The sequence below is a fragment of the Opisthocomus hoazin genome, chromosome 1 (genome assembly GCF_030867145.1).
Source record: "Opisthocomus hoazin isolate bOpiHoa1 chromosome 1, bOpiHoa1.hap1, whole genome shotgun sequence".
Taxonomy (NCBI): Eukaryota; Metazoa; Chordata; class Aves; order Opisthocomiformes; family Opisthocomidae; genus Opisthocomus; species Opisthocomus hoazin.
This window is the reverse complement of record NC_134414.1, coordinates 140,581,485-140,609,433: the sequence shown is the minus strand read 5'-3', so window position 1 is coordinate 140,609,433 and position 27,949 is coordinate 140,581,485. Positions and strand designations below refer to the sequence as shown.

General features: G+C 53.9%; 1 protein-coding gene across 2 annotated transcripts; it reads right to left on the bottom strand.

The window, feature by feature from the left end:
- Positions 1-259: 259 nt before the first annotated feature.
- Positions 260-27,949, bottom strand: ATN1 (atrophin 1). 2 transcript variants are annotated; one of them, XM_075438494.1, is made up of 10 exons: positions 27,661-27,949; positions 9,818-10,011; positions 9,481-9,618; positions 8,960-9,073; positions 5,566-7,577; positions 5,104-5,326; positions 4,279-4,996; positions 2,822-2,965; positions 2,359-2,539; positions 260-1,496 (listed from the first exon to the last, which is right to left on the bottom strand). In XM_075438494.1, exons 2-10 carry the CDS (start codon positions 9,893-9,895, stop codon positions 1,463-1,465), a joined length of 3,642 nt encoding a protein of 1,213 aa, XP_075294609.1. In that variant the 5' UTR covers positions 9,896-10,011; positions 27,661-27,949; the 3' UTR covers positions 260-1,462. The 2 variants fall into 2 exon arrangements, with proteins under 2 accessions (XP_075294609.1, XP_075294618.1); XM_075438503.1 differs by lacking the exon at positions 27,661-27,949 and adding an exon at positions 12,326-12,407.

The window sequence follows — 27,949 nt, the reverse complement described above, 5'->3', positions numbered from 1 at the left end:
GCGGGCGGTGCGTCGGGGGGCGCCTTCCTGGCGCCGCGGGCAGCGCCCCCCCGCGGCCCCGGCAGGCCTCGTCCGCCGGCGGCGGCGGGCCCGCTCCCCGGCTCCCCCGCCGCCTCTCCTGAGGCCGCGCCCGCGGCGCCCGGCCCTTCTCAGCAGCCCCGGTGTCCGCCCCCCGCCCGGAGAGCGCGCTGCTGCCCGCTGCCGCGGCCAGGTTCCCTCCCGGCCCCGGCACAAGGAAAAGACCACCACGGAGCCTCGGTTCTGGAAGGGCGTTTTTTGTTTGTTTGGGGTTTTTTTTGTTTTGTGGGGTTGGTTGGTTTTTTTTTTTCATTTTTAAGAGCTTCATATATATATTTATATATATAAATTATTAGAACGTGTGTCGGGGCTCGGGAGTGCACGGGGAATGTGGTTCGGGTGTTTTCCATAGCTGGGTGGTCGGTTGGTTTCCTTTTAATGGTTAAGTAAATATATATATATATATATATGTGGGGACCGATCGAGAGATACAACCGTGAAGTTGAACACGCACGCGGGGGGGGCAGGGGAGTCACAGTTGCTACATAAAAACCGCCACGTCTAACAAGGGGTGCGCAGGAGTCGAAGTACATCAATCAGAAGGGGCGAGGGGAAGGGGGCGGCCGCCGCCGGACGAACAGACGGACGGACGGACAGTCCCAGGATGCCACGCGCTCGGCCACGCCGGGCTTGTAGGGGGACATGGGGGCGGCCGGGGGCTCAGGAAGGGTCTCCCGGTGCTTCGCACCTCGCGGGGAGCGCAGCCCACCGTCTCACAAACAGTCTCGCGGTGCTTCGCACCCGGATGACGGCCGGGAAAGGGTCCCGCAACGCTTCGCCCGTGTCCAAGGGGACACCGGAGAACGGGGAGCCGTGCCAGCTCGTCGGAAAAAAGTTCCACGTCGCTTTTCCGTTATCGCTAAGCGGTATCTTACACCTAAAGGGGTGGGGGGGGGGGGGGTGTGCGGAGGCATCTTGGAAAAAAGGCTCTCTGCTGTGTCTTGAGCCGCTCCCCGGCCGCGCCACCTCCTCGCAGCAGCGGGGAAGCCAGCAGCGTCGCGTACATGAGGTTCCTGCAGGGCTCTGCGCTCTCCATCCAACGCAACCGCTCCCCCGAAACAAAGGACGGAGCCGCCGCCGCCCCGAATTCACGCCAGTCTTGGTCTGTGCAATGCCGGTTCCGTTCCCTTCAGAGCTCTGCCAAAATCACGTACCGATCATTTCACGTCCGTTGGTGGTGTTCCAGGCCCTCCCCAACACCTCTCCTCCGCCTTCTGCTCCCAGGAAGCTACCCGGCACTTTTTGTCTGTCTCCTCTTGCACTCTGCTGCACGGTGGGATCACGATGTGTCACTCCGCAGCTCCCCATCCCCCAGGATTTGGTTGATTGATTGCTCCTCTTGAGAGAAAGACATGATGACGTCACGTTGACAGCAGGAGTCCGTTTAAAGGGGTTTGTCACTTTCTTTCTTCAGGTGACTAGGGTAAAGAAGAGGAACAAGATGATTGTGAGACAGAAGGCGGCAATTCAGTATCTCCCACTGCCTCCCACTGCTTCTTCCAAGTAACCAGCGATAGGACCGGAGGAAACGGCCTCAAGTTGTGCCAGGGGAGGTTTAGATTGGATGTGAGGAAAAATTTCTTCACTGAAAGAGTGGTCAGGCACTGGAACAGGCTGCCCAGGGAGGTGGTGGAGTCACCATCCCTGGAGGGGTTCAAAAAACATGTGGATGTGGCACCTCAGGCCACGGTTTAGCAGGCATGGTGGTGATGGGTTGATAGTTGGGCTTGGTGATCTTAGAAGTCTTTTCCAACCTTAATGGTTCTATGGTTTTGTTAAGTCTAGACCCACACGACACTGCTGGCTTGGGAAGTTTTGCACGGCCTTGAAGCAGGAGATGCTATCGCAAAGGCACACCGCCGCACCGCTCTCTTTCCCAGCGTGCTTCCCCACGCGCCTGTGAAAGCCTCATCTTGGCAAAAGCACCCAGCCCTCGCGCGTTTGGTGTTCTGGCACGGTTGTGTCAGCTCTGACTGCACTAGCACGTGGGAAACATGCAAGTCTACCCCCTGCCCCACAGGAGAGGAGCCGAGACCCCATGTGAGACCACCCACGCAGCGGCCACTTGCCAGGAACGACCCTCCCGTGGCCAACCCACAGCTGTGCCCCCATGGCCAGGCACCCCTGCTCCCGGCTGCGGGCTCAGCCCAGGGCCACCCGCTCCAGGGGTGATGCGTCCCCTGTCCCCACTGCCTCGGCCACCCCCAGGCCCCGGAGGTCTACTTGCGAGGACGGAGCGGTCTGCTCGCCCCGCGCCGTGGCGAGCGCGGGCCCGTGCACCTGTAGTAATCCTCCTGCGTCGGGAGCGGCACGCCGTGCAGAGGGTGATGGGCGTGCAGCCACTGCTGCTGCTCCAGGGCCAGGCGCTGCAGCTCAGCCGACTGCGCGTGCATGGCCTGGAGCTGATGCGCCGCCGACATGGGCGCGGAGAGGGAGCCCGGCAGGTCCCTGTAGGGCGCAGCTGCAGCCAAAGGCGAAACAGAGAATAAACGCATCAGCGTGAACGGCTCCGTCCTCTCCCGTGGCCCCACACCTCAGCCAAGACTCTGCTGCCCTTCCTTTCCCAGCCCTGCCCACGCGCTGGACTTGCTCACCCCCTGAGAGCATGGAGCTGTCCCACACCACGCCAGAGCTCTTTAATAGACCTGCGCCGGGTCCTGTCAGCACCCCGTCACCGCCCTGCCCCTCGGAGCTCTGCTCATGCCCTCCAGAGCAGACCAGCAGGCCCTGCACGGGTCCTTACCGAAAAGCTGGTGGCGCAGCACTTCATTTTCATGGAGAGGGTGAGGGAGGAGAGGGTTGGGGATGGTTCCAGCTGGGTACGGTATCCGGGTGAGGTGTGATCCCGAGGCGAGTGGGTCGATAAGAGGGTGAACAGAGGCTGAGGCTGACAAGAAAAAGAGATCACAAGGTAACTGTCCCATGCTTTGCAAGAGGAGACACGGAGAAAGGCGCAAGGCACAACAAAACGGACACGGAGAAGGTCGGGGTGTGTTAGAGACGGAATGATCTCAAGGCCAGACAACGCAGCACCCTTCACTTCCAAGTGTCACCCTCTCCACCTGCGCTGACCTGCATAGGGACCAGCCTGGCACAGCTCTGTCCCTGCCCTCCTCGGGGCGAAGCACTGCTCCTCAGAGTCGCTTCTGCACAGACCTGCTCTGCAATCACGTCTGCACCCAGTACCGCGCCTGCCTGCCACCCCGGCTGTCACTCCCATGCATGCTCCCGTCGGGTGCTTCCATTTCCAGGTCTCAGCCAGCACAGACGCTCAGTGCCAGGCACTCAAGTTTGCAAGTGCTATCTAAGGCCGAAATGCAAGATGCTATTTCCAGGAAAGCTGCTCTTTCCAGCATTTTGGGTTCACCGCCAGAGTGCTGGCTGCAGGTGCCCAGCTACTAAGCATGGGGGGAACGGACACCGATTTCTACCTGACGCCATCCCTGAGGAGCTGGGGTTGCTCAGACTGGGTGTCCGTCTGTGACTCTGCCACCAGATCCCACTGACCGCTCACAGTACCTGAGCAGGCACAGCACTTTTTCCTACTGTATCGTAGCTTGGGCTTTGCTTCCCCGAGGTTTTAATCCCTAAACTTCTTTTTACATTGCTTTCCTGTAGGACATAGAAATGGAAGTGACCACCACTCAATTCTGAAGGACAGCAGCCTCCAGTTCCTTACAATTCGCCCATCTTCTCTCCCATCCCATCCCACCATCCACAGTAAGAGCCACAGGAGCAAACCAGAGAGCCAACACTTCGTTAGCCTCAAGGAAACTGTTAAAAACTGTTGTCAGCAGAGCTCCCGCTTCCCCTGCAGACCACAGGGTGAGGGATGCAGTCCACAGCACCACCACCCTGGCAGCCAGTGGGACCCCAGCACTCGTATTGCGACCCCAGAGATGCAGAACTGAAGGACGTGGTGCCACCAACTCTGCTCGCCACTAAGCAGCAAAATCGCAGACACCCCGATGCTTGCAACAGATGTCGGTGCCTTTGGTGGGACTGGAGCAAGGGCAAGGCTGAACGACCATGACGTTGACCTTTTCTGGTCAACACGTGATCAGGGAGGATCTGGGACCACAAAATCTGGTCTTGGCAGCTTTTGGGCTTCCCCAGGGCCAGGGGGAGGGAGCGCAAGGAGGGCTCAGCAGGATGGAGAGCAGGGCTTTGTAGAGGGCACCACCACCACGGCATCCTTACCTGCATGTATGGCATCCTGCTGGTGGAGATGGAGGTGGGAGTGGATGTGGGAATGCTGATGATGATGAGGTGTCACGTTGAGCATCTGCAGCCGGGCCAGGGGGTCGTTGCTGAGGGCAGCCACCCGCTCAGCATGCTGGCGCTCGGCCGCCAAGCGCTCGGCGTATGACATGTCGGGACGAAGGGTCGGGCCGGCTGCCAGCGCCAGCCTCTCCCGCTCCAAGTGGCCCAGCCCCGGGTGGAAAGGAAAAGCGGGATGAAGGCCGGGGGCCGTCTGCAGACTCAGCCCACCGTGGCGTGGGAACGGATCCATGGCAGCAGCTGGCACGGTGTGGAGCTGCTCCAGCTCAGCTGGCTTGACTTCGAAGCCGGGCTTGAGACGTTCACGCAGGTCCCGGTCCCTCAGGTCTCGTTCGCGGGCTTCCCGCTCCCTCAGCTCTCGCTCCCGCGTCGCTGGGTCACTGCTGTAGATGGCCGGCACGTTGTACCCCAGCAAGCCCGGGTCGACCGCACCCAGCGGGACGTAGAAAGGGTGGTTGCGGTTGCTGGGGGACATGACATGGGGCCGGGCGTATTCGCTGAGGGTGCGCAGAGCCGGGGTGTCGGGGCCCAGGTAGGGAGGAACAGTCGCCACAGCACTGCCCTGCTCGAAGGAGGGGCGGTGGGGAACCGGGCCAAGGGACGAGCATTCCACCGGCCGGCCCTCCTGGGCCATCTTCTGCAAGAGAGCAGACACCGGCGTCAGGGTCCCAGCACAGAGCGGCCAAGGGGGTCCTGGAGCACCCCTCCCTGTACGCACAGCGGCAGCCGGACCCCCAAACCTACCACGCTCCTCTCCAGCTCCCGCTCCTTCTCCCGCTCCCGCTCCTTCTCCCGCTCCCGTTCCCGCTCCCGCTCCTTTTCTTCCCGCGCCTTCTGCTCGGCCTCCCGCCGCACTTTCTCCACCAAGTCTGCCCTTTTCTTGGCCAGCTTGGAGCCGTCGAGCGGCACGAAGTACAGGTCCGTGCGGGAGCAGGAGTTGAAGCCGCGGTCCAGATGTTTGTTGAACCTGAGGGGGAGAGGCGAAGCCTGTCAGTGCAGGAGGGGACTGCAGGGCAGGGACGGTGACAGGGACGGTGACAGGGGCAGGAAAAGCCCAGCCCGACACGGTGGGAAAGGGAAGCGCATCATGGAAAAGGCGAAAGTGCGCAGCTGCGCCCCACGCTCGGGGCGATCTCCCCCTCCCCGCCCCGTGCATCCCTCCCCAGCCCGGGGTCTCCCTCCGGACCCCCCCTCGCCGTCCCTCACCTGGCTGACTGACTGGCATGGCTCGGCACGTCCACCACCTTGGGGGGTGGCGAGGGGCTGCGAGCCGGCGGCACGGGGCTCTCGGGGGGCTCATACTCCTCCGACGGCTCCTGCTTGATCTGCGTGGCGCTGAGGGGGAGCGGGGCTGGCGGGGGGGCTGGGGCGGCCATACTCCCTGGTAGGGGTGGCGGGGCAGAGGGGGCGGGCGAGGGGGCTTTGTAGCCCCCTGCCACAGGGGAGGAGGCCACCCGGTAGCCGGGAGGAGTGCCTGCCCGGAACGGGGCAGCCGAGGAAGCGGGGGGCGAGCCCGGCTTGTAGGGGGCTGGGGGCTGGAAAGTGGGGACGGGGGAGGCCGCCCGCTTCCCGTAGGGAGCCACGGCCGAGGGGGGCACCGGGGACGAGACGGTCTTGTAAGGGGCCGTGGAGGGGGAGGCCATGGTGGCGATGACGGTGGAGAGGGTGGTGGCGGCGGAGGTGACCGGAGGGCCGGCGCCGTGGGCAGGGGAGGGGGGCGGCGGCGGGGGGAAGGCGTAGGTGGTGGGACTCTGCCCCGGGGGGTGAGCGCACATGCCGGGGTAGCTGCCCTGGGAAGAGGTGGCAGAGGAGGAGGAAGAGGAGGAGGAGGAGGAAGAAGAGGAGGAGCAAGAGGAGGAAGAGGGGGCAGCGGCGGCGACAGCCGAGGGAGCCTGGCTATAGGCAGCCTGGCTGTGGGGAGGGTAGAGGCGCAGCCCGTAGGCGGCGTGGGAGGGGTGATGGCCGCCGGACTCCAGGCCGTGGGGGTAACCCCCGGGGGGCTGCGGGGGAGCCGCGGCTGCCGGCGAGACCCCCCCGCCGCCGCCGCTCCCGTGGCCGTGGTGGTGCTGCTGGGGGGGCTGCTGGTGGTGGGGGGGCTGGCCGGGGAAGGGTGCGGCGGGGTGCGAGCCGGCGTTGCCCAGGGGTCGGCTGTAGGGGGGAGGCCCCTGGCTCCAGACGGGCTGGGAGGGCAGGGAGGGCTGCGTGTACTTGGGGGGCTGGCTGGACACGGAGAGCCCGCCGGGCGGGGGGAAGGAGTGGCCGTAGGAGCCACTGTAGCTGGGCAGCGGCTGGGCCGGTGAGGCCGACGGGTACTGGGCCGAGGAGCTGGAGGGCGGCAGCGGCGGGGCGTAGGGGTAGCGGGAGGGGGCCAGGGCCGGCGCTTTGTCCTGCGCCATGCCGTGGGGCGAGGGAAGGTGGCCGCCCAGGGCCTGCCCCACCATCCCCGGGGAGCTGGAGGCGGCCGCCGCGTTGTTGAGCGGGCGCAGGGCTGGAGGGGGAGGCAGGTTGGCGGAGACGTGGGGGAAGGAAGGGGCCGAAGACGGGGGGGCAGCCGGAGGGTTGGCTGGGGGCGTCTTTTGCGGGGGGAGCCCCCCTGCCGCCGACGCCAGCGAGATGGGGGTGGTGGGCGGCGGATTGTGCTTGGCGCCGAGGGTCTGCTCGCGACCCCCCGCTGCTGGGAGACCCCCCACGCCACCTGCGATTTTGGCCCCAACCTGGACCGCGTTGGCCGCAGGGTAAAGAGGAGCGTGGGCAGAGGAGGAGGAAGAGGAGGAGGAGGAGGCAGGGGGAGCAGGAGGGGCAGCGACAGCAGAGGAGGAGGAGGAGGAGGAGGAAGGCGTCTGCGGGGCTTGAGCCTGGAAAATGCGGGAGGCCTGGCCCTCCAGCTGGGAGTGGTAGCTCCCCGCGGGGGGTCCCTGGGGGTGCCCCTCGCCCGGCAGCCCGAAGCTGGGCTCGGGTGGACGGGCCAGGCTGTCAGGAGGGGGAGCTACCGGCGGGCTCTGGGGGAAGAGCGGCGGGTGGTGGTAGGAGTGAGACGGCCCCTGGGACAGGACAGATGAGGAGTCGGAGTCATTCTCCACGCTGCCGGGGCTGTAGACGCTGGGCGAGGTGCTCCTGTTATCCTGGTCAATGTCCCGCGGGTCACTGCTCATCTCATCGTTGAAGCTGTGGCCATCAAGGCTGTCAACATCGGACGGGGATGGAGGACAGGGCAACTCCTGAAGTAGGAAGAAGGAGACAGGCATTATGTGGCCTCCCAGACCACGCACGACACATTTCAAGTCCCCAGAGAACTTGCTTGCTGACTTTTCTCTGCCAGCCTCAGCACTAGAAAACCCCACTGAGGGAAGGAGATATCATCTGGCAAGGTACAAATAATACCAGCCCTCCCGCCTCCCCTTCAGTGCTCTCGGGCCCTTCAGGAGCATCCCACGCTCGGGAAGGAGGTAGTGATGGGTACCTTGTGTAGAGAGGCAGCGAGGGAGGGCAGGGAACTGGTACGCACCAGGTTGAGAGTGAATAGATAGGAAAGGTCCTGGCACCACCACCAATGGTGATGGGCCGTTGGCCAGGGTATGACACCACCAAGTGGCACACAGCAGCTCACACCACAGTGCTCCCAGCACAGCCCAGCACAGCCCCCAGCCCCAGAATCGCTCTTCTTGTCTCTGCAGAGGTGTCCCCGGGTGAGGAGACCTGCTGCCCTCCGGCCCTCTCTCATTGCCCCACTCCCTGCCTCCCAGAGCCCCCCCGCCCAGCGCTGCCCAATCCCTGCTCCTCCCCACCACCTCTTGCCTCAGGCAAAGAAGCATTGGCGATTCAACACTGAGCACGGACAATTAACAAGTGCCACTCCTGAGCCTCAGGGCTTACAAGAGAGGCTAAACGGAGTGTCCGTGTGGAGAAATTGCATAGGTGTAACCACAGTGGTTTAATTACAATCATGTCACAACGCGCACAATATCCCCATGTCCACAGGCCTTTTAAGCCCAACTCCCTGAACAGACTAACAAGGAACTGAGAAGCACAAGAGTCTTCCTCCAACTGTCTGACCACGGATCCAGCCCAGTGCTGTTGGCATTTTGGACAAGCTCTGCCACAATTATGGAGTTTGTGTGTGCAAGCAGGTTTTGCACGCCCAGCAGGACTGGTACAACCACCACTTGGAGCCCACCATGACAAGCACCTCCGTTTCACACTGCTCGGTGGGAGCCAAAGAGGCTGAGTCTAACCCGTCCCGCAGCTGCATGCGGAGCAAGTGGGGTAACCGCAGCTCACCAGCGCAGCCAGGCTCCTGCCACCCAGCCGGGGAAAGGCAGGGCACGTGCACAGTCCAAGAGCACAGCAGTCCTTCAGACAAGGTGAACGAGATGGAGAGCCTCTGCCTGCCCCATCGTCGCTCCTGGTGGCTTTTTTGTAGCCAGGCGGGTGCCATTTAGGTTCTGCCCGTGGAAGAGCTGCGGTGCGAAACCCAAGGTGCCAGGGCTCCTGAGCAGCTGGAACCTGAAGCTGGTCAGCCATGAGCAGCACAGGCAGGGAGCAGGACGCTCTTTTGCCCTGGACCCAGGACATGCCAGCAATCACTGCAGGGAGAACTCACCTCGGTTTTGGTTTTTTTGGGAGCATTGGTGTCCTCCCCTTCACTCTCCGAGATCTCTTCTGTTCGGACCTGCTTGCTGCCCTTGGGGGTGCAGGATTCCTCCACCCGGCCTTTCTGCAAGGGAGAGGAGGAGAACAGGGAGGTGGGAAGGTCACGGGGAAGTTTCCTGCCCTGTCAGGCCTTCATAGCCTGCAGCAGGTGAGACACATCCACCACGGCGTGTGTGCTGAAGAGCCTGGCAGACAGTGGGCAGCGGACAGTGGGGCAAGACTGAGCCAGAACATGGCAAAAACTAGCACTAAAAAGGGCTGGTGAGACAGAAGACCAGTTCTGGGGAGATGGTGGGAAGGGCAAGATGCTGAGGATGAGAGGAAAGGCAGATCCCGCCCGTTCCAGAGAGCTAACCCAGCATGGGTTCCTCGGTGGATCCCTTCTGGTCTGCGTCCCTGCACCTCCAAGCTGATCCTACCCGGTCTGGGCAATCCTCAGGCACCCCATACTCGCGCACTAGCTTATACTACCTTTGTGGCTTGTCGGGATTTCTCAGCCTTGCCATCACTGCTGGAGGTGCTGACGCCCCCAGGGGAAGCTCGACCCCGGGACCTGAGCTCCTCTCGGGGCCCTGGAGTCTCTTTCTTCCGTCCACTCCGCATTGACATCTAAGAGAGGGATCACTGGATCAGTCCTGCTGTGCCACCTCCCTCCATTCCTGCCTCTCCCCCAGCCTCCCAAAGCCCCTGAACCCCTGGCACTCCATTACGCCAAACTCATATCCACAAGCTTTGCTGTGAGCCTCAGCCCCAACGCACAGCTCCAGCTTGGCCCCAGGGTCCCACCCCCCTCTCCCATCTCACGTACTGAGTCCTTGTTCTGTCGTGTCTTCATTCTTTTGGGTGTGGGACCCCCATTCTCCTTGGCCCGGTTTGATGAAAACATAAATTTTTATCACTCCGCACCCCCGTTCGGCTGTTCCCAGGGAAGCGGAGATGGGCAAGAGCAGTTCTTCTGCAAGGAAGGCTTATACCAGCAACACAACGAGATCCCAGTGAATCCTGAAAGGCAGACAAGGAGGTGAGAGGGGAGAAGTAGTGAGTGGATTGCAGGACATTTGCCGTTTGCTATAGAAATATGACAAAATTATTACTGTTTCGTGAATTATTATTTACAGATGCAATGATCTTTACCAAGAATGCAATAAACTTTCCTATCAGTAGGGGAAAAAATTTGGCCACTGTCACCTCTGATTTCCAATTTCTAGAGTGACACCCACACAACGCAAGGCAGTCAGGGCCCGACAATCATTTTTTGGAGGAAGCAGGGAAGGAATGGTTACCATTATGTTGATTGTCCTCTCAAATCATTTTACCATTTCCACTTCCTTGTTCATTTGATAATCAGAGATAAGGAGGACAAGAAAAAAAATGGGAAAGTGCTTTAAAATGTTCCTAAAGACAATTTATCTGACTTCCCAAGTTCCTCGTTGTACTTGTGCGTGCAGTAAGTTACACCATCCTTATACTGGCCGTGTGCTGTCATTAGCTCGCTCTACGTAATGAGCCCCCAGTGGCCTTTGCTGAAGGGCTATCACACAGCCCTGCCCTCTCCAGAGCACATGCACATGCATACATGCACCAGCACGTTATGCAGAAAATGTGACAAGTCTTGCTCAGGCTGTTCGGTGCCCAAGGTACACAAATACGTGCGAGAAAACGCATTTAGCTTTGAGTGACGCAACCAGAATCAACTCTGTTTAGTCTGGAGTGCCCACCTAGGTCTCCTTTTCCACACACTCGACTGTTTCTCCGTGTACCAGACAGAGTCGTGCCCGGAGATGCAGAGTACATCCTTACACTTCGCAGCAGCAGCAGGAAGATTTCTGGGCTCCCTCTGAATAAATTTACAGCTTTGAGCTATGTCCAAAAGCACCCTAGATTTTTAACTGTTATGCTTTAAACAGTTCCTAGTTTAAAGTCTGAAAGCACCGTGACTGTGTTAGCCTGAGAGCTGGACTGCGGTGATTCAGGGACGCTGCTCCTGAAGCTGGTTTGCTTGGCTCCATCCAGCTCAAGATCTTTTGCACTGCACTGCACTGGTGTAACCAAGAAGAGACTGTCCTTCCCCAGCCTGACACTCGAGCTCCTATACTGGGCCTCTGGAACGGACAATCCACCAAGACAAGGAAATGTGTCCCATGGATGAGGCATCAGGAGAAAACGGCTACATCTCCTGGGTTATATTCTCGGATCTGGAAGCATGGGGAAGTTATGTGAATAAGCATACGACGACTTGAGATTCGGGACTCCTAAGGCTATCCCAGATCTGGAAAGACCAGCTTCCAGCTGGCCAGCGTGGGAGGAGTCTGGATTCACTTCAATTTCTCTCAGAAAGGAGCTGAACCCAGGGATGTGAGCAAAGGCACAGGATGGGAGAACTCCTGGACCTCCTGTGCAGCCCCGCTGCTGGACTATGTGACTGTGGAGTCACTGCTTTCCATCACCTCCACCTCCCCATCCATGGAAAGGGAGTAATGACACTGGCCTGTCTCTTGTGGGGCTCCACATCTTCCCTGACCAATGCTTAGAGAAACCCATCTGGAAGGTACTTGGGAAGAGCAAGGGACGGTTTGTTTTAATTTCATTAATATTTTATTTGACCCTCATCATGAAAGCCACAGGGGACTCATCCAGCATTAATTCCCACACACAACAATTCATTAACGGAGACCTCTTCTTTAATAGAAAAATAGCTCACGATGGTTTATAACTGACCTAATGGAGGCAGAGCACTCTCCTAATCCCTACCAGCTGAAGTGTTCTACAGCCTGGCATTCCTGTCGTAGTTCAGCCTTTGGTTGCTAATTCAGCCAGTTACCCTGAGGCTACTCCAGATAAGCTTCTAGAATTAACATTTCTTACATGAAACAAACATTGGAAGTAAGGTGATCCTAATCTAACTCAAATTCAAGACACGCCATGTTGGCAACCTTCAAGAGCTCAGCGCTGAACACACAGCAGCAGCAGCCCGTCACCACCACGTCACTGCTCTCTACGTTCAACGGGGGATGCTGCCCACAACTCCCACCCCACGAACCCAACGTCACAATACAGCGCACAGGTCTCGCTCCGTAATGACAATTATGGTCTTCTTTCCAGAGAAGTAAGTCAGAGAAATATTATGCAGTCACACCACACATTGAAACTTCCCTTTTTAACAGGAATACCAACTCAGTACTTATGTCAACCGCTAAACATGCAGTACCAAACAAAGCTAGAAACAAATGTTTCAGCAGACATAATTAACCACTGGGGCAGAAGTTTCTATCACTTAGAGGGCAAAGACTTTTCTAAAACACGTAACAGAACTGACCCACACGTTATTAGGCTCCGTACAGCAACTTCTATGCCAGAGGCCAGATGAGCGGATCACAACACCACCTTCTGATCTTACCATCTATGAAATAAAAGCAATGTGAGCCTTGACAATCAACAAAGTTACACCCAACCCTTCCCATCACGGAGGATCCCTGTAAATGTCTCTGAAGAGTTCTTAGGGCTCTGCGGTTTTGGAAAGGAAATGAGACATTTGGCAGGGCTGCTGCCGAAGGGATAACCTTTTCCTGGCCCTGTGAAGCCCTTCACAGGTTTGACTGAGTTACGAGGCATTGCAAATGGCTATTTTCTGTTTGCTTTTCATACAACCCAGCTTGGTTTGGCTTACTGCCCAAACCCCTCCATATTCTCATGTAAGCCCTGGCGCAGTCTCCTGCGAGCAACACACACTCAACAGGCATCCCCACGTGGGATCCAAAATGGATCCCGCTCCTCCTCCTCCTCCCTAGCTCCAAGTAATTCTCCTTGCCGAAGGTGGACTGTCCTGTACAGGCAGCCAGGAGATCGCAGGCTCCAGTTCGTCTCCCACCAAAGGATGCAGATGAACTCTCTCCGTCCCAGGCTGCAGTGTGGAGCAACTCCTCACAGGTAACAAAACCAGAATCAAGCCCATCTCAAGTGAGATGCACTGAAGTTTTACCCACTTCACTATACACCCTCAGTGTCTCTTAGAAAGTTTGGTCAATGTTTGTCCTTGGCTCAGGATAGTGTTTACATACTAGATTGAGGAAATATAATAAATCAACTTTCCTAGACGGCAAAAGAAGCAGAGGAAACAGGAACAGAACCAAGTTGCCTGGGATGGTGTCTGGGGGCTTGGCCAGGACCATAAATGACAAACGAGCCACGTGCCCCACAGGCTTGCACAGGCCTGTAGCTTTGCGCAGGTACACCCATCCCATGTCCCAACAGCAGGCAGGCGACTTCCAGAGAGGCAGGGCAGTCTGGGAGGTGCCCCCGAGTCCACCGAGGCTGAAGGGTTTTGTCACTTCGGCTGGTGCTCAATGGCACAGCAGGCTCCAGGACGGGCAGCCCGAGTCTGGGGCTCCAGCCTGCTTGAGAAGGTTAAATGCCAGCTGAGGTCCAGCTAGTCCTCCCCAGGGCCAGCGACAAGGAGAGCTGAAGGCTCTCAGTATCCACGCCACTTACGAAAGAGAGCTAACACCACCATTACTTTAGCTGTGTTTCTTTAGCTAGCAGACATTTAATGCCTGAGCCAGCCGAGATTAGCTGCGGGTACTCAGTCGTCAATAGTCACCACAGTATCTTCCCTTTTATGTTACTCCTCTCTTGGGGAAAAAAAAAGACAAAAAACCAACAACATCTACTTGGTTTTATTATCTGCTACTCCCAATCTTCTCCGACTGTAATGTCCCAGTAATCTCAGGTGGATTCAGACCTGGTCCAAGCAGGAGGGGAGGTGCAGCAGGCACAACATGACCATGGTACCTGACAGGAGCCCACCCCGAGCCAGTGACGGTTTGGGGGTGGAGGGGAGTAGCACTGATGTAGGCTCCTCTCTCCACCAAGGCTCTACCTAGGCACTGCCCTGGAGATCACAGACCAGTTGGAGGCACTATGCGCAAAGATGTCAAGATAGGTGGCCGGATCATTCAGTCTCAAAGAAGAAATGGATGAAAAGCCACCCATCAGGATCACAAATGCTGCAAGAAGAAGCAATTTGACAGCATCTGTACTTTTAAACAAAATGGGACAGCGTCTGTTCTCTGGTCCTGGGGGTGACTGACATTATACATCTTGCACTCGGATGGCAAAATTCTCCTGCCCAAAAGGGCATGGACACATCTAACTTAGCCACTGGGAATAAGCATGGTCCTACGCCAACCCCTACATCGCACTCGGGCATCATGCGGGAGAGCACTCGCTGGCCCAGGCCGAAGACCAGACAAAGGAACACCACGGCAATGGACAGCCAGCGCGGCACACCAGTGTTGTTGCTACACACACAGCCAGCGCCATCTTCCACTAGATGCCAGTCCACAGAAAATAAGTTTGGAGCAAGGAGTCAGTTCCTCCTTCACCCTAAGCACAGATGCTCTGAAGTCCAACCCTCTTGTTTGCTGCAGCTGGGAACTGCTGAAAGCACGCAGTGACTACTCCTCAAGTCTTTTTTTTTTAAATGTAGGAAGTACTTCCAAACTCCTGTGAAATCAAAGGCATTTGGCTTGCACAGGCAGGGATTTAGAAGTCAGAAGACGCAGGAATTAAACTAAGTCTCCTTCTCTGCAATTTATTATCTCTGTGTTCCCGTCCCGGTTTTTCTCTTCCCGCTTCTGCGAAGGGACAAGTCAGCACCGGAGGGAGGAACCAGGCTGACGAACAAACACGGCTGCTTTCTTTGCAGATGCTGGGAAGTGTCCTGAAAGCAAGATGGGATGATAAGCAATGGATCCCTCTTGACAGGTGAAGACTGCTCACAAGGGAGTGCCCACTGGAGCAGCACAGCCAGAGGGCACACACCACGGGGGGGGTCAGAAGTTGGCATATATATACATATATACACACACTGCCCAGTGAACAACGGTCCCAGGCATCTTTAATTGTTGTCTCCATCTCCCTCATTTTATACAATGAAGAGAAAATTCCCAGAAATGTAACTGGGTTTAACAACTGCGTAGTATCTGGAAAACAGAAAGTTTCGTCCAAAATACTGCAATCCGGCAGCCTGAAGTACGACATTTCCCAATGGCTAATTACCTGCCTTCATGCTTGAACCCTGGCATCTTACTACAGGGCCTGGTGGAGAAAGGGAGGGAAGGAATGGGAAGGGCACTGGGTTCAGCGTTAGACAGCAATAAACAAACAGGTCAGGGTTCAGCTTGCATGTCAGAGGCTTACAGTCAGCCTTCCGATACGTACGTCAGATGTGACGTTACTGTAAAAGGGAGAATGACTGTGTGAGCAAAGCAGGGATAAGGATGCCAAAATGGCTGAATACCAAGATGGCAGTGGGCAAACGCTTGCAGCTAATATTATCTTGGGTGTGAATATTCCCACGACTTGCACATTTTTTTTTACTCAGTAGTTTTCTTCAGAAATATATTTATGTGACACCAAATGAAAAGCAGTTTTCAAACACAGGCATTTTTCTGTCTCCTACAAAATTATTACAACACTGGGTGGATGCAGGGGCTGTGAATCAAGGAATAAGACTGTAGACCTGCTCAAATAATCACACTCCAGTTGAAACTGTTGCCTGCCCAGTGGATGAAATTTAACTACATCCTTCCTGCAACACTAAAGCGAAGCTGGAGGATCTCAGGGGAGCAAAGTACTCGTGAGCCCAGGCTGAAGCCAGCGAGCATTAGCTGAAGCTTTCTCCACCTGCTCACCCTGCTCCCGCAGCCACTCCTGCCCCACTGCACACACGCACCCCACAACCAGAGCACGGACCTCCCCGTCCTCCAGAGCCCCCCAACACTGCGCCCGTGACAGGAGCATCCGACCATCAGCAGCCGTCAGACACGGCTGGGAAGGGCTGAGACCGACCTCGCTCGGGAGGCTCTGCAGCACAGCGCTGCGCAGCAAACTTAGACAAAAATGCCTGCAACGTAGGTGAAAACTGCTATTACTGCTCAGAAATCAAACTATAAATTCAGCATAAAAATAGCTCGGTATAAAAACAGTGACAGTTTTTGTCATTTTTGTCATTTTCTATAAATAAATTGATTTTATAGGCAACGAATCAGAACTTCACTGGATTCTTCTATCTTCAAATATCACATAAAATGGGTCACTATGAAATGTTTTAAAATAAATTTAACCAATAAATGTAAATGTATGATTTCAGAAACTTCATTCTGCACCAAAGGGCAAATTATGCACGCTACAATATACAAGCTGAATGAACTCTCTTGACTGAGATCTACCTACATATACAAGAGTAGAGCAGGTTCATGATCACATTGTAAGAGAAGATCAGGCTTGAGAGCTGAGGAAACCGAACATACACAAGTCCATAGGACCCAATGAGATGCATCCCAAGGTCTTGAGGGAATCAGCTGATGTAGTTGTCAAGCCACTCTCCACAATATTTGAAAAGTCATGGCAGTCAGGCAAAGTCCCCAATAACTGGAGAAAATGGAATATTGCACACATTCTAAAAAGGGTAATAAGGAGGACCCTGGGAGCTACCAACCAGTCAGCCTCACCTCAATGCCTGATAAGATCATGGAGCAGATCTACCTGGATAGGTATAGATATCAAAAGAAAGACAGGAAGGTGATTAGAGACAGCCAACACGGCTTCACCAAGGGCAAACTGTGCCTGACTAGCGGACTTCTACAATGGAGTGACAACATCACTGGACAAGGGAAGAGCTACAGATGTCATCTACCTGGACTTCTGTAAGGCCTTTGATACAGTCCCCCACAACATCCTTCTCTCTAAACTGGAGAGATACGGGTTTGAAAGATAAGGAATTGCATGGATGGCCCCGTTCAAAGAGTTACAGACAACAGCTCAATGTCCAAGTGGAAACCAGTAATGAGTGGTGTCCCTCAGGGGTCCGTACTGGGACCAATACTATTTAATATCTTCATCAATGACAGAGACAGCAGGATCAAGTGCACCTTCAGCAAGTTTGCAGAGGACACAAAGATGAGCGATGCAGTTGATACAGTTGAGGAACGGATGCCATCCAGAGGGACCCTGACAAGCTGGAGAAGTGGTCTGTGTGAACCTCAAGAGGTTCAACAAGGCCAAGTGCAGGGTCCTGCATTTGGGTTGGGGCAATCCGCAGGATCAGTACAGGCTGGGGGATGAAGGGCTTCAGAGCAGCCCTGCCGAGAAGGACTTGGAGGTGCTGGTGGATGACAAGCTGGACATGAGCCACCAATGTACGCTCGCAGCCCAGAAGGCCAACTGTATCCTGGGCTGCATCAAAAGCAGCATGGCCAGCAGGTCCAGGGAGGGGATTCTGCCCTTCTGCTCCACTCTGGTGAGATCCCACCTGGAGTCCTGCGTCCAGCTCTGCAGCCCTCAGCACAGGAGAGACATGGACCTGTGGGAGCGGGTCTGGAGGAGGTCACAAAGATGATCAGAGGGACAGAACACCTCTCCTATGAGGAAAGGCTGAGAGAGTTCAGGATGTTCAGCCTGAAGAAGCGAAAGCTCCAGGGAGACCTTATTGCAGCCTTTCAATATATAAAGGAGACTTACAAGAAAGATGGAGAGACACATTTTACCAGGGCCTGTAGCGACAGGACAAGGGGCAACTCTTTTGAACTGAAAGACAGTAGATTCAGACTGCATATAAGGGCAAAATTCTTCACCATGAGGGTGGTGAGACACTGGAGCAGGCTGCCCAGAGAAGCCGGGGGTGCCCCATCCTTGGAAGTGTTCAAGGCCAGGTTGGATGGAGCTTTGAGCAACCTGGTCTAGTGGAAGAGGTCCTGCTCATGGCAGAGGGACTGGATAATCTTTAAAGGTCCCTTCCAACCAAACCATTCTGTGATTCTATGATTCTATGCCTAAAATAATACCTCCCATGCAAAACAGGGACTCAACCTGAGACAACAGCTTTAATCCTTTTCTTGTATGTACTTGTCAACTTATCGGTCAACAGTACTTGTTGACAAATTCATTTGTCATGCTACTAGGAGCTCCTTCTCCCCAGTGAAATAATAAATAAAAATTAAAATGCTCACGTTTCAGGAAAGTGTTCCAAATAAGAGTACTAAAAATAAACTTGCAGAGTGCTGGCAGTCTTAGGAGATGAAGACAGTTTACGTTTTATTAAGCTTACATGAATGCTTTGTTTTCCTAATTCTGCACAACCATGAGGACTAAGAGTCTTATTTTGAGTATGAAAGCCACAATTCTGTAATGTCCATTCCATGAAAAATGTATTCAAGGAGAAAAAAATATTTTCTGATGAGCAGAGTGAAATAAAAACAATCAGAGCTAAAGTGAGGTAATAAATAATAAAAACACTCATGCACTTAACAACAGCTTAATTTACAGCATAGAAGAAGATACTAATTTTTGCAGAAGCAACTGAAAATAAAGTTTGATTCACTAAATGAAGGTTAGATGTACTAAAGAAGGTTACGTTAATCATAAAACAGTTCCTGAGGGCACACTAAAATGACTGTAAGTATGTAACAGATTTACTTCAAAAGCTCAGAAGAATCACTCAGTCTCCCCCGAGAAGGGGCCCTGGATCTCCTGTAGAAACAGGCTGGCAGAGCCCAGTGGAGGATCACAGAACGCAACGCATGGGGCTCTTCCCTCTGCGAGTGGGATGGAGGCCTACGTACACGTAATGCAGAAGAAGGACACACCACGCTCTCCATGCTCTCTGCTTTAAGAAGCACAATGTCTTCTACATTCGCAATGCCCGAGCACACCTTACCTGTGGAGCTGTCAGGGGTTAAAGGTCTGCTGTAATACGCAGCTCCCCCTTTTCAGACACAGATGTCTGTTTCCTAAGAAGTGCAAAGTAAATTACTGAAAGACATCAGAAGCTACTCAAAGAAAGATGTCAGCTGGAAGGGACCTCTGCAGGTCCAAACTCCAGCACAGCTGACCCCAAATCTAGATGTGGTGGCTCAGGGCCTCATCCATGCAAGTCCTGAACATCTCAACGAGCGAAGCCTCCCCAGCTGACCTGGGACACCCATTCCAGTGTGAAAACACTCCTCATCAGTCACAATTTCCTTGTTGTAACCTGTGACCATGACTCCACATACCATAGCTCCTCACTCTCAGTGCCTCAAATTTATCCACTGGTCAACCCACCACGGTTCCAGACTTCTGCTGCAGGTCTCTCAAACTGGGGAAGACTGCTGATAACTTTGAAGCTGCAGGACACGTGTAAGAATACAGGAAACCAGAATCTGAATCCAAAGTCAGAGCAGCCACACCTTCCACCCCTCCCTTCAGTAACAGACTAGTGAAAAGCATGGTCACCCCCTCCTGCCAAGACACGTATCGTTCTGAAGCTGACAGGTGGAGGTCCAGGCAACGATACGACTCTGCTCAGAGCCCTCAGTCCCAGGCAAACTAGTCAGAGTGGAGAGAAGAACCAGAGAGAAGCTCAATAGCTAGAAAGATCAAACTCTGCCAATGGATTTGAATGAACAAAGCGCTGAAAGTATCAGCCTAGGTGGAAGAAAGTCTCCTGGATGCCCACAAGGATCAATGTCGTAGCTCCCAATGCCATTAAGTTAGGAGACACACCAGGTATCGTAGACAATCACGATTTAAGAGATAACTTCAGAGAATAAAACACTGAAGAACCAAAACCACGATGGATATAGAAAAACAGCAAAGGGAAGCCAATGTGGCTGATGAGAGTGAATTAATGAGGGTAATAATGAGGACGAGAACTAACTGAGAAGTGCAGAAGGACATTCCAAGAGGAGTGACTGGGCAATGAAATGGCATGTGAACTTCAATCTAGATACATCTAAAGCAATGCACACAGAGCAAACACAATTCCACCTCCACATATAAAATGAGGGACTCTGAGCTGACCAGTGCCACTCGACAGTGATACCCTTGGGATATGAGAGGCAGATCCATGAAAATGTTGCCTTGGCATTCTGCAGCCATCAAGAAAGCGAACCACGTGCCAGAAATTCCTGAGAAAGGAACTGAAAACAAAACAGAGAGTGTCATTATGCCCTTGCACAAACACATGGTTTTCCCACATCTTGACACGTGTGTGCAGTGCTGCTCCTCCCACAGGAACCAGAGAGTGCAACAAAGCGGCATGACTGAGCAGGTCAGACATCGCTGTCCAGAGAAAAGGTGGTTAAGTGAGGATGCGATCAAGGACTGTAAATCCATACATGAAAAGTAGAGGTTGGGTAGGAAACAATTTTTCACCATCTTTTCCAGTACAAGAACTGAGGACCATCAAGTAACGCTACACAGAAACAAGTTCAAAACAAAACAGAGAGAGCTCACTCTTCTTGAAATGGGTGGCTGCAGAGTTCCCAAACGAAGGACACTACGGGTGCTAGGAAGTTCATGGACCTGACAGGAGACTGGAGAGTTTCATGCAAGAGAGAATAACTGCTGCTTACTGAATAGCGAGAAGCCACATCCAGCTACGGCAGCCCCTGCGCTGACAACAGCTGGAAGCTGTAGGACTATCAGAGGAAAGCAGCACATAAGCTTGCCTTAACTCACCCTCTCTCCTAGGTATGTGGTACTGACCACTGCTGGAGCAGCGGACTCTGGACTGGATGGACCTAGTAAGGTCACTGCTATGTTTTTAACAAGTTCAGCAGTACAAAGTGCTGAGTGAGGCACTGAAGAGAAGTGACAAGCACACCTGCCCTAAGAACTTCTGCTCATCAGTCAGGACCGTTGAGGAGGAAAGGGATTTATTAATCACAGGACAGCTATGGACACCATTGTTATTTTGAAGGAATCATACAAGGTGCTATCAAGCAATGAGAAAAAGCATTGCTGTCACTGGACATTGCACTTGTCAGACATCCACTGGTACACCATGTAATGCTTCAGTTACCCAACATCAGGAAAGATGAAAGTGGATGGAAGCAGGTGAAGAAAGCAGTTTCCAGAATGCTGAGGGACACAGAAAGTCTGTCTGTTATATATGTGACCTTTTAAGACTTTGCTTTTTTAACCTTACAAAATAAAAGCTGAGGTGATGCGATTACTGTCTGTAAAACACCAGAAACTAAACACAAATGAGTCAGAAGGGGTATTTAACTTAACAGAGAAGGTTGGTATAAGTCCAAATGGGTATAAACAGGCCACCAACAATTTTAAGATGGAAATGAGAAGACTCCTGTCCATCTGTTGAAGCTCTGTTCCTGGAGCAGAACAGGGGCAAAAGAAAATCATTATTATATATATGATAAAGAGAGAATTCACTAAGTTTGCAAAAGAAGATAGGTGCCATGGAGCTCAAAAGGACTTTGCAGCCAGTGACCCAAAGATGCCCTTTTGATTCTCTGTTTCATGACTGACAGCGAAGCCAACATGAGAGCCATTTGTGCAAAGGGCAAGCATCTGAACAGGATGAAAATGGACAGACAGATCCATAAAGAAATGAGTGAACTGGGGCCAGGGAGATGGTCACAGGAACAATCATACAGCAGACCTGAGACACTGACAAGCTTTGAGTCACTCTCTTGCTTGGGATTCCACAGCTTTTCCTTGGTCTACAGAACTGGCCAAGTAACTAGTGATAGGACGAGAGGAACTGGCCTCTAGTTGCGTCAGGGGAGGTTTAGATTGGATATGAGGAAAAATTTATTTCCTGAAAGAGTGGTCAGGCATTGGAACAGGCTGCCCAGGGAAGTGGTTGAGTCACCGTGCCTGGAGGTATTCAAAAAACGTGTAGATGTGGCACTTCAGCACAAGGTTTAGTAGGCATGGAGTTGACGGTTGGACCTGATGATCTTAGAGGTCTCTTCCAACCTATGTTTCTATGATTCTAAGTGGGATGATCCTGCCCTCACCTCTGGGGCTGTGGGAAGGGAAATCCAAGGGTGTGCCACAGGAAGATTTACACATCGTTTGATCATGGGAGGTCTCCACTCAACCTCCCTGTTTGTACGAAACTGCAAAGCCAGATGACGTTGCCATGAATGCCTCAGAGAACAGAGTCTGCCCAGCCTCCCTGGGAACCTGCACCGGAGCCGAACCTCCCTTGGGAGGAAGGAGAGGTTTTGTCTTACATACAAAGTTCATGGTGAAGTACGATTTTAGGTCTTACAATTTTATAAAATCAGACAACATGTTTATTGCTAAATCAAGGTCTTCCTGGTCATGACACAACGAACGATTAAAAGTCGCAAGTATCTAAAATTCTCCGCATTCATGAGAGAATTCAAAGCAAGCAATTCACGCCGAAGTGCTACCAGCTACAGATCCATGATCTACCCTACCAACCGCAGACACAGGCTTCCACCTCTCAAGTGGGCACCTGAGCCCAGAGACTGAGCTCTACATAGGCTCAGGCTGGACTGCCAGGAGAAAAGGCACGATGGCATGTGAAACCACTGCCTGAGATATTTTTAATGCCTTGGGTGATCTCTGTAAAGCAGCACTTGACACCCCTTGGGCTGAAGCCTGGTGCATAGCTATGGCACAAGCACGACCTGTCCCGGCAAAAAAGACCTCACTGTCAAAAAGCAAGTCCCCTGAAGCTCGCCACTGAGAGGCAACAGTGGCCCATCATGGAATTCGTCGGTAGCTGGCTGAACAAAGCTTGCAGAGACGTGGGTAAAGTTTGCTGGTGGTGCCGAGGCAGGTGAGATGGTGAATGATGCCATGGGAACTCCAGCACAGACCACTGTGTGTGCATTACTGCCACGACGGGGTCACATGGAAAGACAAGTGCTTTATCGAAGATTTTTACATCAAGAACAGAAGAACGCAGAATGCTTTCCAGAATGAAGATCCAAGGATACACAGAAGTTCTGAAAAGGTATTGTAATTAATGGCTGATAGCAAACTGAATGTGAGCTCCCAGCACAAGACTTCTAAGGGGACTATTCCTGAATGAATGAAATCCACCGGTGCATAAAGAGAGTAATACTCTTCAGGAGCAGGAACATGATTTTTATCTGACTATATACTGGATTGGTGGGACCATTATGCGAGCAGTGCATTCATTTTTTTACCTGCATATTCCAAAAAGAATGCTAACAAATTGAAAACTTCCGAAACAGAAGGAAGTCTGATAGCTCCCCTCCCTTACAATAACTGCCTTAAGAAGCTAAATACATCGAGCTTATCAGAGAAAAGGTTAAAAGGCGACTTGACCATGGCCTGTAAGTACTACAAAGGGATTCTGAGAGCAGAAAGATTTCTGACAGCAGAGGGCTCTTTAATCTAGAAGACAAAGACCCCATATCCAACAGATAGGAGCTGAAGCTAGACAAATTCCACACAGAAACAGAGCAAAATCTGAGAAGGGGGAGAAATCAATCACTTAGAAAAGTTGCATGGGGATCCATCGTATCACTGGAAATCTTTAAGGGTTATTTTATATTAATTCTAAAACAAATACTCTTAATATTTTCTGCAAAGACCACCAGGTGACATTCCCTGCCATGCGCGGTGCAGGGGAGAGGACCGGACAGTTGATCAGAACAGGTTTTTCTATGCTATAGATACACATTATATCCAATACACTATGCTATATATATCAATATAAAATTTAATATAAGATATAGTGTTACGTATTATAGAATATATATCATATTATGTTCTACAGACTATTCTATACATACATATAGTGTGCGTGTGTGACATACATACACACACACAACTTATATATACACACAGTATATTCAATCCACTGTCCAGAGAGATGAAGGTTGCTCAAACGCAACCTTCACTTAAGTGATCTATAACACAGAGAGACCTTGCAGCAGAAACAGGGTATCACCAAGTGCGTTGTAAGTACAACACTCAAATTTTCCAGCTAAACTGATCTGTGATGAACAATGTCACCAGGGCAGGATACACGAAAGAAGACTGAAAGCAACCAGCTATCCTTCTTCAGCAAAGCCCAGACAGACCATCATTGGCTAAAATTGCTCAGAGAAGATATTGCAGTTGCCCTTTGGTTTGTAGGTGAAATTACTGCCACAACAATCCATCAAACATTGATATTTTTACAGGAGACAGTAACAAATCGGTGTTTGCTGCCACAACAAACACAGAAAGCAGACTGCCAGAGAGTTCTGCAGTAGCACGGTAAGCACATTCAGCAAGACAATGCTTCTGAAGGGATCGTTTCCTCACAAAGTTGACTTGCATTAAACTTTTGACATACGCCAAGTCCTCCCCCCTAAGTGCTCAAAAGCCCAAATCAGCCTACCAGGCTAAGGTAGAGAGGTGAAGCTCACACCACTCGACCTGGAAACATCCCCTTCTGTCTCATCATTCTCCACACGTCTCACTGAGGACATGGGTTGTGGACTCACGATTGCCCACCACACGACTGGAAGGACAGCAAGATTCTCCAGTGTTCAGCTCAGCGCGACACAAAGAGGAATGGGATACGCACCCATCCAGCCTGGTAACAGACATGTCTGGGGCACCGCTGCAGCTTCAGTAACTCATGCAAGGCATTGAGATGGAGCATCTCATGTTCATGTTCAACCATCCGCTGTGACCAGACTCCGGCAGTGACCACATACATTAGTGCTGCAGAGAATACATACCCTAGGTGTAGCTCACTTGGTCAAGAGCATGACTTTTCCAGAGATGCCTCCACTTTTAAACACACTCAGAACTTGTGTTGCCTTCTCCTTTGGCCTTTAAGAAATTTCTAAAGCATTACTATTCTGTACTTCACCAGCAACAGTCCTCAAAAAGTACAGATGGAAGAGATAAAGTGATAAATGCAGGAAATACACTTTCATACTTCCACAGCATCTCCTAATGGTGGAAGAAAGCAATCAGAAAATCCACTGGAGGCAGGAAAGTTTTGTCCAAAAGAGAATGGGAGAAAGAAAAAACAGAATTGGGGAAGATGCAGCCTGACAGAGGAGGAAACCAGGTTCTCAGAAGAAAAGGCAGACACCCAAGGAGGAAAAAGGTAAGATTGAGTAAACATTCAGGTAGATATTTAAGGAGCGGCACAGCTGAATAAATGCTCAGACCAATTCCAGAGACTGCATTTGCAAAGGTACTACACCCGGATCTGGTAAATAAATAATCCTTCCCTACACAGCGAGCACTCCCCTTGACTCCACCTCCATCCTCCAGAAAAATGCTGATGAACATGAGGGAGCTCCAGGAGGAATCAGGAAGGTATACAAGGAGCGACAGTGGCTGAACTTTGGGCAGAGGCAAACCTGCCTGGTTCATTTCAGCTACAAATAAAAATAGAATATTCCAGTTGGAAGACACCTACAACGACCATCTAGTCCAACTGGACTAGATGGTCCCCCTCTTGAAGAAAAATACAGATCAGATTGCCTTTAGTAACTGATCCCACGGTGCCACAGAATCACAGTTCCTTGCATGCCCAGTATTATTTTGGAATACAAGTATGTCCACAAGAAACTCAAGAAACTCAGCTGTTCTTCCTTGTGCAGACACACCTAAAGGTGAGAATGCCAGAACCTTTCAGAGGTATCCAAGGGGTACAAAATCTGGGGCAGGAGGTAAATGCACATGAAGAGAGGTAAAGGCAGGCCATCACAGCAGGTTAAACCTGTTAATCTTCTTCGTTAGGATTCACTGCACATTTCATTTTCAAATGTTTGGAGGGTTTTTATTGTTTCCAGCAAGAACCATAGTACTGTACATTCACATCTTAATGGCCATACTTGAAAAGCTACATCATGAATCACAATTGGCTAAGTCTGCTTTGAAAGACCAGATCATTCCCGAGAAGCTGGTGAAATACACAAGCCATTGGTTGTACTGTCACCAATAATAAATGTAAAAATAACTACTTACTTGGCCAAGAAACAGGGAAAAAAAGGATGAATAACTGGGAAAAAAAGGCTGAAATTCATTCCAACAACAATTTGACCGTTCACATTTACAAGTGTCCCATCCGCTAAGGATCTCGGCGCTCCAGCCCCTCGGGACACACAATACCCTCGGGCTCACAAGAAAGGAGGGTCCAGCTTTCAACTCCAACAGCCGTGGGATTTGGGTGGGATTTGGGTTACGACACTGAGGGAACCCGGCAGGGATTCAGCTGACGCACTGGCACAGCCACACCGATTCTGGTGGGAAGTCAGGGCTGAACTCCGAAGCCTGAGACGCGGGCATACTCGATGGGTGTGCGACCACGCAACCATCCTCCACCATTCGGGTGCACACAAAACCTTAGGATAACGGCCCACTGCTTTCTCCTCACTTGTCTAACGCTGGAGAGCACAGTGGTTCCCATGCAATCGGAGGGAACGCAAACAGGTTTGAGCGGCCAGCTCTGTAAGGACACGCCGCTTCCTCGAGAACCGCAGCACTGCAAAACAGACCCTGCGGACAAAAGCCATCCAAATTCCTACAGTAGCCAACCTGGCAAGTGAGTAACTCGCTGCAGAAGCCACGGCAGCCACAGCCCTGAGACAAACGCAAAGCGCTGCCCATCTGGGAAGCAACTTCGGGAACCCACAATAGCTACAGAGGCAGAACTCCGCGGCAAGCGAAGGCAGCGCGCAAAGTAACGCCACGGTGACCAAATGGCTGCCACTCCAACAGCGCAGTGGCCACTCGGCAAAACACAGCCGGCAACTCGCCGGGCAACAGCAGGCGAGGCAAGGCCGGCAGCGGGGCAGAACCGCCACCGCGTCGGCCGCAAGGACAGCGTGCGGAACACGGATGCCACTTCTCAAAAAGAGCCACGAAATAGCGAATGGGCAACCAGCCCCACGCACCAAGGGATCCCAGCCGGCTCAGAGGGAGTGCGAACCGCGTCCCGATGCCGCCCGACCGTGCGGGATCTGTCTGCCCCAGGTCCCCCGGCGTTTCTGGGGAGCGGGCAGCAGGTCCCCAGGCCGAGGGTGGCATCGAGAGGGGCTCGATCCCGCCCATGCCTGCCACGGCCGCGGAGGGGGAGCGAACCCGCTGCTCGGCGGCCAGCTCCCGACGGAAACACCACCCCCAGACACCGCACCTGGGAAAGCGGGGACAATGCGAGGCTGCCCGGGAGGAGGGAGCCGCTCGGGGGGGAATGTGGGGGCCCGGCAGGCAGCGTGCGGGCTGATCCCCGCACCCCCCCGGCATTGTGTGCGCTCTTCCCCGCACCGCACCGCGCCGGGCCGGGCCGCGAACTCGCAACTCCCGCCTCGCCCCGGCCCCTCACCCCCTGCCCCCCGCCGAACTTTCTGCTGCAGGGAAGGATGGGGGGGCTCCGCGGCGTGGTGACGTCACGCCGGGCGCGCGGCAGGGGGGTGTCCCCACCCCGGGACCCCCGCGGCGGGCGCGGAGCCCCCCTGTGCCCCCCCCCCGCCCCTTTCCGGAGGGAACGCGCTCCGCCGCCGGCCGAAGCAAACAACCCCCGGGCAGCGAGCGAACACCCCCACCCCCCCCCCCGCTGATTTACGAGCACTGCCCGCCGCCACCGGGACCGGGACGGGGCCCCCGCCCCGCCGAGCCTCCGCGACCCCCGGCCCCTCGCCGCGCCGAGGCAGGCACCGCCGGGGACCCTTCCTTAGCGCCGCGGGGGTTAACCGCCATCCCGCCCCCTCCCCCCCACACCCCAACTTTGCTGTGCCCCCCCCCCGGCAGGCGGACGGGGTGGGATGGGGGGGGGGACACGGACCCACCCGCAGCGAGCGGGCGCAAATGACAAGCGGGGCGGGAGCGGCTGCGAGCGGGCGAGGGACTCACCGGCGGCTGCGGAGGGGAGGTCGAATGAAGGGAGGAATGGAGGCGGCGAGCGGCGGGGGAAGGGATTTAAACGCTGCTCCCCCCCCCCTTTTTTTTTCCCTCTCTCTCTCCTCTTTCCTCCCTCCTCCTTTTCGGCGCTTCCTCGCTTCCTCTCGCGTCTCCGCAATAGCCGGTCGGCGGCGGGGGCAGCGGCTCGGGGGGGTGCGGCGGGGAGCGGCCCCCCCTGCCCCCCCGCGGCTCTGTGGCCCCTTCCCCCGCCGCGCACCCCGCGCTCAGCCGCCGCCGCCGC